This window comes from Galeopterus variegatus, unplaced genomic scaffold, assembly GCF_000696425.1.
Source record: "Galeopterus variegatus unplaced genomic scaffold, G_variegatus-3.0.2 Scaffold956, whole genome shotgun sequence".
Classification (NCBI taxonomy): Eukaryota; Metazoa; Chordata; class Mammalia; order Dermoptera; family Cynocephalidae; genus Galeopterus; species Galeopterus variegatus.
This window is the reverse complement of record NW_007727067.1, coordinates 181,737-193,487: the sequence shown is the minus strand read 5'-3', so window position 1 is coordinate 193,487 and position 11,751 is coordinate 181,737. Positions and strand designations below refer to the sequence as shown.

The 11,751-nt window shown below is 47.6% G+C and overlaps 1 protein-coding gene across 1 annotated transcript; it reads right to left on the bottom strand.

Annotated features, from left to right (window-relative positions):
* Window positions 1-376: 376 nt before the first annotated feature.
* Window positions 377-9,443, bottom strand: HPX (hemopexin). Its single transcript, XM_008573689.1, has 10 exons — window positions 9,361-9,443; window positions 9,147-9,211; window positions 8,970-9,041; window positions 8,682-8,803; window positions 6,872-7,022; window positions 5,943-6,155; window positions 5,364-5,501; window positions 1,101-1,231; window positions 855-1,017; window positions 377-716 (listed from the first exon to the last, which is right to left on the bottom strand). The coding sequence occupies exons 1-10, from the start codon at window positions 9,441-9,443 to the stop codon at window positions 457-459; spliced, it is 1,398 nt and encodes a 465-aa protein (XP_008571911.1). The 3' UTR covers window positions 377-456.
* Window positions 9,444-11,751: the final 2,308 nt, after the last annotated feature.

Below are 11,751 nucleotides of genomic sequence, written 5' to 3'. Positions count from 1 at the left end.
CCATGGCAGCCTCGAGCCAACTCACTTTGCATGGACATAGCTTCCCCAGGCCCCGTTGCTCCTGATGCCTCGGAGCCAAGCTTTGGTCACTTCTTAGCAGGCTGGGTCAGAGTCCTAGCTCTGCCTCTTACTTGACATGTAAACATAGCAGTTCCTCTTCCTACTCTGGTCCTCTTTTTCCCACTATGTGTAGATAGTCTGGGAAAGCAAGTTGCTGATCTAGATCTAAAAATGCAGAAATGAGATTTGTCCCTTAGCTTTCCCCTCCTTTGCTTCCCACAGCCTTGCTGGAACTCAAGATCCTTAAAAGAGAAGTTGCTAACTTTTTAACTCAAAGAAAGAATAAGATTATTCCACAACTAGGGCCCCTTAATTCAAGTGAAGAAGCAATCTGGCTTTATTGTGAGGAAACTGGGGGGGATGGAAGGGTGGTCCAGACTCATGTCAGAAGGCCCCTCAGTGACTGCAGCCCAGGAGGCTGGCCACTGTCTGGGGCTGGGGAAGGATATTGGCCTCACTCAGTTTTTCCACATCACTGTAGCAGTATACATTAGGGCCATGGACGAGGTACAAGCTGGGACCACTGGTGGAACACGAGTGGAGGCTGAGGGAATTTTCCATACACAGGGCCCCATCAACCTTCTTATGGGGCCATGGAAGCTCCATCCATGTGGCTTGAGCTCCTAAATTCAGGTCCAACCACCATAGCTGCTGTCCTGGGAAGAAGGCATCAAAAATAGCATGACTTCCATGTCATAAGGATTGTGACCTAGCCCTTCTCGTGTGCTGGTGGAAATCTATGCCATGCAGAGGTAACAGAACAAGCCACCCCTTAGCACCCAGAAGCCCCTCACCTGCGATGACGTGGAGCCGAGAAGACCCAGGACAGGTAAAGGCTGCATCCACCATCTCAACTTTGATCTCAGGTGGGCTCCCGAGTTCCTTGTCCAGCCGCTTTGGATAACCACTTACTAGGGTATAGCCCCCCTTTGCCAGGAAGACATATACCTGGGTGCCCTGGAGGACAAAGGACAGTAATCAACATAGAGCTGGATATCCTTGCCTCAGTCTCCACCTCAAGACTCTCTCCCAACACATACCTGGAGCAGATAGAGTTTATTATCCCAGGAGAAGGCAGCATCCACCGTTGAAGGACCCTCGGGCCACTGGTGAGCAATGGGCCAGCTATGCCACCCATCCCGGCTGGTGTCCAGACGCCAATAGTGGGACCCTGTGGGGTATCATAGGTAGCTCCAGTGCTGGTGGTTAAAAGCCCAGGCAGTAAAGTGGCTGGTGTGGGATGCGAGGATGAGCCGTGAGAGAGAGAGAATGCATACAGAGCCCAAGAAGGAAGAGGACAGGTGAGAGGGAGAAATAGATCACGACTTGGTCAGCAATGTTGGGCATTGTGGCCTGGCTGGAACTGGGGTCAGCAGGGGCCTGAAGGCAAGCCTGGAGAACAGTGGTCGAGATTCCAGGTAAGGCAAATATCATGGGGTTTGGTGGGGGCTCCCTATGCATCTCACTTGTCCATAGGCAGAGATGTGGTTATAGATAATGAGATGTACTGGCCAGACCCACAAGCTTCCACTAACTGTCCTCACTCTGGCTGTGTTGTCTGATGCCTGTGAGGTGGCAGGAGAGTGAGGGGGTAGCCAGACCAACACTCTGTTTTTCTTCTACCCTTTTCATAACAACTTATTAAAGGAATTGTCTAGGTTCCCATTTACTTTTTTTCTCATCCCTTTTCAATTACACTTTCGTTTCCCTCCTCCATTAAAATTGTTCTTATCAAGATCACCAGTATCCTCCAACCTGACAAATCTAATGGTCAATTGTCTGTCTTCACCTGACTCTACCTCTCACAACTCCCTTTTTCTTAAATATCTCTTTTGAATCTTGGCTTCTGTGATACCAGACTCTCTCAGCGTTCCTCTTATCCTTTTTTTTTTTGAAGCTGGCTGGTAAGGGGATCTGAACCCTGGGCCTTGGTGTTATCAGCACCATGCTCTAGCCAACTGAGCTAACCAACCAGCCCTCTTATCTTTTTGCCTACTGTTCTCTTCGGCCTGATATCTAAATATTGGAATCCCGGGCCGGCCCGGTGGCGCACTGCTACAGTGCGCTGCTTGGGAAGCGCGGCGGCGCTCCCGCCGAGGGTTCGGATCCCACATACAGACCAGCCGCTCACTGGCTGAGCGAGGTGTGGGGGCAACACCGAGGATTGCGATCCCGTAGCCGGTCCTGGTCTGGTACGGGGGCGACACTGAGGGTTGCGATCCGTTGCCCGTCACGAAAAAAGACAAAAAGGAGAAAAAAAAAAATATTGGAATCCCCTAGTCTGGGCCTCTTCTTGTCTTTGTCCACCCTCGCTCCCATGGTGATCTCACCTGGTCCCAGGGCTTTAACACCATCTACATTTTGGTGACTTCCAATCTGTTGTCTTCAGCTCTCACTAGCCTCTCCTTTGAGCTTCAGGCTCAAACTCAGCTGCCTACTTAACATAATCATTTGGTACCATGAGGAACCAAAAACTTAACATGTCCAAACTGATTTAGGCCCCCACCAAGACACACATACATGCTCCTACTCTCTAGTTTTTCCTAATTTTAGAAAAGGAAACCACCAACCACACAGTTGCCCAGTCCCAAAAAGCTGAGTCATTCTTGAAACCGCTCTTTTCCCTTCCCAACTGACCAGTAGCTAATCTACCCATTAATGCTGGCAGCTCTACCTCCAAAATATATCATGATGACTCCTCACCACCTCTGCTGCTATCATCCTAGTCCAAGCTGCCGTCACCTCTCATCTGGACAACTGTAGGAACAGCTGTATCTCTTGCTTATACCATCAACCTTTATGACTGATGCTCCACAAGAAGCCAGAATGATCTTTTTAAAAATAAGTCAGAGTGTACCATAGTTCCACTGAAGACCTTCTTCTCTTGGCTTCCTTTCATGGTTGAAAATCCTTAACAGGCCTATGTAATGTGGCCCCTGCCTCTCTCTTTCTCTTAAGCCACCCACCTGCTCCTCTGTATTCCAGCCACACCTGCCTTCTTTATCGATTGCTCAAGGCATTTGCTGTTCACTCTCCCTAAAATGCTTTTCCTCCTGTGCTTTGTGGGACTAACCTGCCTCTCTCTTTCTCTTAAGCCACCCACCTGCTCCTCTGTATTCCAGCCACACCTGCCTTCTTTATCGATTCCTCAAGGCATTTGCTGTTCACTCTCCCTAAAATGCTTTTCCTCCTGTGCTTTGTGGGACTAATTCCTTTTCATCACTGAAATCTAAGCTCAAAAAGCATCTCTTCAGAAGAGGGGCCCCTCATTCTTCTCACCTCTATACCATTATCCTGTCTTGTTTTCTTCGAAGATGTAAACATTACCTGAAAGTATTCTCTTTCCTTCTTTCGCTTTCTTATTGTCCTTTCTCTCTCTAGCAGGCTCTATGAGGGCAGGTGTCTCATCTGCCATGTTGACTATTGTATCCCAGTGCCTAGAACAATGCCCAGTGCCTATCAGGTGCTCAATGCATATCTGTTAGGTAAACACCCACCCGGTGCTCTTGCTGCAGCCACAGGTTCTCCTTATAGCTGTGTACTGAGTATGTAGTGGTGACTGACTTACCCACCTTCAGCGTCCTGCTGAAACTACCCTCCTCAGGATCTGTATCTTGAGAAGCAGAGCTATGCTGCTCATTGTGCAGAAATAAGTGATGAGCCCCCAACCCATCAGTAGCCAATACACAGACAGGCTGGCCAGCAACCACTTTACTGTGGCCTGTATGAAAATACAGACTGGGCCATCCAATTCCCTCTCTGGAAATCTGACTAGGAAAAGAGAATAAATGAGGGCATCATCAGTTGGATCTGAGGCTGAAAGTTCATGAAGTAGAGAGAAGATAGAGAGGACATGATGGTCCATGTGCAAGCCCAAGTTGTGAAGAGGTAGAGAGAATAGATAAGGAGCTGGGAGGTAGAGAAAGGAGAAAGTTTTACCACAGAGAGGAGAGGACCAGCCCCTGCTGAGTAGCTGGGTCACATTGGTATTTTCAACGAGATAGTGAGTTCTCTCCTCAGTTGGGTATTTTTAACATAATGGGGTTCTCCCCGTGGCTGTGTGCTCTCGACAGCTATGGAACATACATGCTACTTTTCACTTAGGAGTTCAGCTGTATTCTCTTTATGGCCATATGGCCTTGAAGTTCTGTGATCTCTCCATGGCTGGGTATGCTCTCCACATTTCAGTGTGGTTCCTGTGGCCCTGTTTTCTTAATCTGCGTGTGTGTGTATCTCACTTTGTATGTCCTCCTAATGGTTCCATGCTCTCACCATAGATGCACATTTTCCTGATACTTACATGTTCTTACTGTGGCATATGTTCTCAGTGCAGTTGTGTATTTTCACTAAAGGTGTGTGTGTTTTATCACGGCTGTATATTCTCACTGAGGCATATATTACTGCTGTGGAGATATGCTCTCCATGAAGCTTGTGTATTTTTCAGTAGAAGTTGGTAGTCATAACAGATCAGATTTGTCCAAGGATTAGGAACAAAATTTTATTTTCACTGTTACATATTCTCACCACTACCCTAGCTCTGTATTTGATCTTACAGATATCTTAGGTTGTGTGTAATGTGCTTGTTCACACCCTCTCTTGGAGATGTTCTTACATGTGGAGCATGATTCATTACTCACTGTCTGACAAACCCCAGAACATCCCTTGATATCATTAGATGCCACAGGACAAGGGAGAGGTATCTTCACTGGCCAATCAGAGAAGAAACCTCCTCAGGCTGATGAAACCACCTTCTACAGGTCTAAGGTACTCAGCATTTCCTAGTTGGTTCTCAGCAATGGGAACATCTCATCTCCAGGCAATGCTGAGCCCAGAAGCCTGGACATATGAACTAGGCACCTGGGAAAAGCTGGAGCTCCTGATGATGAGCTCAGCGGGAGCCAGAAGACTCAGAAAGACATGCAAGAGCAAAGGGACACAAGGAAGCACAGAGACACAGAGAGGTCCAGAGAGCAAGGGAGAGCCAGAGGGCCCAGCAGGGCAATGAGCAAGGAGAATATGAGGAGACATAGGTGTCTGGAGAGGACCACAGAGGGCACAGACATGGGAGTAGATAGCACTTGGAGGTAGACAGATGTATGGAGTTAGATACCTGGACAGTGAGGGGCGAGGTTTAAAAATATGCATCAAAGGAGATGAAGGATGCAAAAGGACATGCTAAGGATGGGGGACAGAGGGGACAAAATAAGGAACACAGTGATAAAAATGGAGGAAATGTGTCAGGAGTGGAAGACAAGTGAAAGAGATGGGAGGGCAGAGGTGAGGGAATTGGGGGCATCTCTCACCACTGAAGGCATAGGTGGCACCATGGTGGTCAGACACCAATGCAGACAAGACTAGATCTGGGCTACAGCGCATATACTCAGGGCTTTGGTGGGTACCATTCCCATGATGGGTCCCATTCCTGTGTCGATGACCATGGCCTGGGAGGAGAAATAGGTGAAGGAAACACAGAGGGAGGGCCAGAGGTCAGAGTGAGTTTTGAGGTGGAAGAGATGGCTGGGGCTAGTGGGGGTGTGGGCTTCCCCTATATGAGGACAATGGGAAGAGCCAGAATGCAAATGGGGCTTGGGTAAGGGCCAAGGAGTTACAACATGGAGTTAAGGTGAGAGCTGGGTTACTTGGGGTCCACAAGCTGAGGGAAAGTGAAGGAATTCCAGCACGTCCCAGGGGCTGGGGCTTTCTTACCTCTGCCAGGGCAGAGCACGAAGTAATCTCGGACATCAATGGGAAGAGCCAGAATGCAAATGGGGCTTGGGTAAGGGCCAACATGGAGTTAAGGTGAGAGCTGGGTTACTTGGGGTCCACAAGCTGAGGGAAAGTGAAGGAATTCCAGCATGTCCCAGGGGCTGGGGCTTTCTTACCTCTGCCAGGGCAGAGCACGAAGTAATCTCGGACATCCCGAGGGTACACGGGAGGTACCACTCCCGTGACAGGGTCGAAGCGCAGGAATTGGTTACCCTGGAAGCAGTAGTAGCGGCCGAGCCATCGCAGGGCAGAAGAGCAGTTCCCAACAGCTGTCCAAGAACGCTCCTTTCCCACTCTCGTAGCCAAGTCCCAGAACCACTTGCGATTACCTTTGTCCCATCAATCAACAAGCATTTAGTAAAGCTGGGTTATGCCCCCCATCATGCTTGCACTGGGCCCGTGGTTGGGCCAGATACAGTACTAGCCACATGGAGCTCACAGCCCAGCAGGGAGACAGTTGAGGAGAGTGATCACACAATAAAATTCAGCAGCAAAGTGCACAAAATCAGCTCAGCAAAGGTAGTGGGGAGAATCAGGGAAAACTTCCCAGAGAAAGTGATATTTAAAATCTGAAGGAGGAGTTACAAGGCTGAGAAAAGGGGAGATGAAACTCCAGAGAGAGCAAAGAGCCTGAAGCATGAAGCAAACTGAGTGTACATGGAACAGCATGGAGTTTCTGGAACTTAGTATTAAAGGTAAGGGGATGATAAGAGTCAAAACTGGAGGTCAATAGGGGTAAGTCATGGAGAGTTGTTTGTCTGTAAGACTAAGGAGCAAAGATTTGTCCTAGGGTCATGGGAAACAGTGAGGAACTTGTAGCAGAATTACACCCAGTTACCTTCACCAGAATGACTTCCTCTCTTTCCCCTGCTTGACCTCTAGACCATAACTGGCTTCTCTATGTCCGTTCCTTAGAAAGTGGCTCCACCATATAGTGGCTCCACCACCACCATCACTACCACTATGGCCATTACTATCAGCACAACTACCACATCACCACCAAACCACCACTGCTCCAGGTCCCTGGATTCCGGCCTGAACTGACCTTGGAAGAAGAGGATGCCTTCATCTTGGCATTCTCCACGGTGACATTCCACAGCTGCATCCAGTGGGAATGGGATTCCAGGAAATTCTTCTTGGAGTGACTTTGTATATCCCTTCTCTTTTTCAGGAGGGTATACCCAGACTTTGTCCCCCTGCATCCAAAAGCACTCTCTTTTTAACTGTGCACCACAGATTCTGCCATTCTGCATTCACACACAACACTTTTGATTTATTGCACTTACACAATGTCTTCCTGCTTTTAGTCCATCTGTGGACAACAATGTACTATCCACTTGCACAATACATACCCTTAGTTTATACAGATCCAGTCATTATTCCTATATCACACACATCTCACTATGTACCACCAGACACTACTGTGGCACACTTATTTGAAACACCTTCAGTCTTGGCAAACATATCCACAAATACTCATCCTGCAATCGTCCATCCATATTTACATTCATTTGTTCGTTTATTCATTCATTAAAGAAACAGTTGCTGAATCACTACTATATGCCAAATATTGTGAGAAGCACTAGGGATAAAGGGATGACAAGACCCTGTCTTTGACTTCAAGGAGTTCACTGTACAAAAGGATAAAGGATTCCTTTAATCCTAGCTATGCAACCACCAAGGTGGAAAGCATGCAAGTGCATTGGAAATATAGAGGAAGTGCGTAAGTCTGCCTACAGAAATTCTGGAAAGCTTCACAGCAGACAGGGAGCATTTGGCCCAAGAGTTGAAAAAATGGGAAGGAATTTTCCAAGTGGACAAGTGAGGAAAAGGCGTTACCAGGAGAGGGGGCAGTATGTAGAGCCCAAACATGAGGAATTACAGTGTGCTCAGAGAACTTTATGTAGTCTCAAGTGGCTGGCACATAGTTCATGTGGTAGGAGAGGAAATAAACCTGAAAAAATAACCAAGGGCCAGGTCATGAGACCTGATTTGCACCTGGCTTGCAGTAACCAGACATGTGGTTGTGCCATTTACTGAAATAGGGAATGCAGGAGTTGCTTTTTTTAAGGAAGACTCTAAGCTCAGTTTTGGGATTTGCTGAATTTGAGGTGCCTGTGGAACATCTAAGCCAGAGATTTTTGCCAGGAAATTGGAAAGAGATGTCTGGAGCTCAGGAAAGAGATCCAGACCCAGTGTCCATAGCATAGAGAATCCTCAGAGCCATGGCAATGCTTGAATTCACCCAGGGAAGGTGTATGGAAGGACTAGGATGGATTCCCAAGAAACTATTTGGGGACTGGCTGAGGATGAGACACCTGAGAAGAGAAGGAAAAGAGACACTAGGGAAAACAAAGCTGGCAATCAGGCCTGCCAACCACACAGCACTTTTGGCAAGTGAAGAGAAGGTACCTCTTCCTCTGAGCACACTCATCCTGGGCCAGGGCACAGGCCTTGGTGAGCACAGTAGGCTGGATGTCATCCTCCACTGACCCCATTGGCCAGGGGCCATAGTGCTGGGAACAACCTTCCCTGCCATATGAAGAGGACCTGATGCAGGGTCAAGGAAGCCATGAGAAGAAACTTCCAAGAAGGAAAGGATGGCTACCAGCATGAGGTGTAGCAGAGTGGTCTAGAACTGAGACAAGGACTGAAGAATAGCCACTGGATGCTGTGCCTGCCAGGCCCATGTGCAGACACATTTCCTTAGCCTGAGCTTTTTTGGGAAAGGAAAGCACAGGGGAAGAAAATCTGGTACCTATCACTATCAGCTCATGCCACAGCCACTTGGGGGAGGGTCTCTAGTGCTGTTTCTGTCCCTTTCCAGCCCAGCCCTGACCTTTGCCCAGCAGTACCTTGATCAGGAAGACACTGTCATGACCACGGCGGAATGCAGCATCCACAGGGCCAGTGAAATTCTTCCACCTCTCTGAGATTAACTTCCGGGTCCGCGTGTGAATCTTCCACACGAACTCCCCTAAAAAACCCACACTCACTGAGGGATCCAGAACAAACCTTTGGACTACTGAGAAGCTGTCAGTGACACCCTCAGATAATTCCTAAGATTTCCCACTAATGGAGACATACTCTGTGAAGGGGATTAAGTCTGAGGTCCCAAATGCCCCAACCCTAGCCCCTCCTACCTTTAAAAAACAGCATGGTTCCATTGTCATCCAGGGTGGTAGCATCAAAGCTCCAGCCATCTGAGCAGGGTTCTGGGGAAGTGGGGAAATGGTAAAGTAAAAAAAAGAAAAAAGAAACCAGTAAGATTATAAAATGCAGAGACACAACCAGACAGACTGAGAAAGTTAAGTCCTCACCGATTGCATCTGAGCCTGGCTTGGTTCCAATACCATTTTCAGCAACGTTGCCAGGGGCACTGGTCCTAGAGAGAACAAAAACAGATGTCTGGGATCACTGGGACCATCCCCTTCCCTCAGCTCCTAACCCCAAAATTGACCCAGGCCTAAAAACTGGCCCTATCTTGCCCTAGCTCAGACCCCAATCCTCCTTCCTAATCCTAGCTTTACTCACGGAGGAAGAGGACTGGCGGTAGCCAGTGACCAGCACAGGCCCAACAACCCAAGTGCAACTGGTGCTCCTGGTGCCCTAGCCATACTGAGCTGGAGAGGTCACAGAATGCTCTAGGCACCTGGTTGAACTCTTATATAGAGAGAGCTGGCAGTAGCACCACCCCCACTTCTAACCCTACTGGGAATGAGCTGTCTCTCAGGACTATGCCAATATTGGCTGATTACATCACTGCAAATAAGGTCAGGGTCTGGACAGAAATCCAGGTCCAAGACTCCCTCTTCCTGGCAGTTGCGCTCATCCCCCTTCAGCAACGTTTGAGCAGTGACCAGCCCATGATGTTGATGTCCAGCTGTGACTCTCATCACACTGGCAGTGGGTTTAGGTGCCCATAAATTAGGAAAGGGGGTAGATTGAGAATCACCTTTCTGTTGTTGAGTTTATCTCTACAATAGGGGAGGAGGGAACTAACATTTTTGTGTACTATGTCAAGCCTTGCTCTAAGGCAGCTAAAGACACTGATACTTATATGCACTTAGTAAACTTACACACAAATAAACTTACGTAGTAATACTCAGAGGGCTAGCTGGTTAGCTTATTTAGTTAGAGTGTGGGACTGATAATACCAAGGTCCAGGATTCAGATCCAGAACCGGACAGCCAACAAAAAACAAATAAAAAACAAACAAACAAAAAAAGAAAAACACTCAGAGAACAGCTTTTTCCAAGCTCCATGAGGGGCCTTTCTGGGACATCCCCAAGCCTGTTTGTTTTACCCTGGCACTAGTGATTTTGGGGACAATAATTTCTCACCATTGCCAAAATGTCCAAGCCCTGTGCCCAGCCTCAACCCCCACTGGCAAAGAGCTTTGCAAATCTTGCCTGGAAGGGAAGGGCTGACAGTAATGGGACAGGAGGAGGGGGTGTCTCTCTTGCAGAGAGCACTATCACTACTAGTAATTAGTCCTTCTTAATAGTTTCCACCTTAGGGGGAAAATGCCTTATTTACCCATCACAGAACAAATAGAACTGTAACTGGTGTTTCACAATATTTACAGCTGATTACTGCTTAAATGCCACGTTCTCAATGAAGCTTTTTTTTTCCTCCAGTAACTGACCCCAAGACCTTGGTGTTATAAGGCTGTGCTCTAACCAACTGAGCTAACTGGTTTTATATCACTTACTAAAACTTGAAATTATTTCATCTGTCTACTCATTTAATCTTTTTTGCTTTGTTTTCTTTTGCCCTTATGTGTTTTAATCTCTTTTACCATTATATCTCTGCCACCTAGTGTGTGGCATAAAATAGTTGCCCAATAAATACTTGTTGAATGAAAAAAAATTGCATTTCAAGTACTGATTAGTGTTGCTTGTGTTGCGGCCAAATGTCTGACAGTTTTCCCCCTTCTAGGGTAAGGGGAATATTAAGAATTGGTAGTATGTTATGAGAAGGGACATATTGTAACCTAGGTGTCACAGATTCCCTTGTCACTGCCTCTTATCTGATGGTCTTCTCTCTCCAGTGTCCCAGTCCCACATCCCTCTTTTCCTAGGATCTCACCTGCTATTTTCAGAATATGCTATCATAGGTACTCCCTGGGACCACTCTCGATTCCTCCCCTATTTCCATCTAAGAAATGGCTGCTGGGTCAGAAGAGAATTATAGACAGAATTGGCTATGGGTCAGGCTAAGGTTCCAGGGCCCCTATTCCTTAGCCAAGGCTGAAAGAGCCCTGATCCCCCTCAGATGGCTTCTTACCCCTGACAGCCCCCAATATAACATTAGAAAAAGTCTCAGATCTCTTTTCTACTCTACAAAGGTTTCTCCCAAGAGAAAAAGATTTCTGGGACCTCAGGAACATGTCACCAGGCCTCTGCCACCAGGCTTAACACCGTCTCCTGACTGACAGATGAAAACATGATGTTAACATCATTCCCTCCTCATAGATCAGTTGGCAAAGCTGGACTACTTGAGTCCTCGGCAGCATGGGCAATGCCACAGCTCTTACAGCCAGTGCCTGGTACCCACCTTCTTCCTATTGAAGGACATATCTGGCTGGACCTGCTCCACCCATTTCTGGGCATTGAACACTGGGAACTGTTATTCCCAGACTCCCCCTCAGTTTTTCTTTTCCTCTCACCTCCTGAAAGCTTATACAACCTTCTTGGGATTCTCTCTCCTGAACACCCAGTGGCCCCTCCATCAGCAGTCTCCTCAGCAACTTGTCTCCAGCTGCCAGAGCCCTGTCTACATGTCTGACAGATTTTGCTGAGCCTGCTTGGGGAGATGGAAACTTTCACCTCAAGTCACAAACACCCCACAGAAAACCCACAGTGAAAGCCTCCAAAAGTCCTATTAGCAGGGTCCTACACTGACTTACTAGTCCAGGGAGCA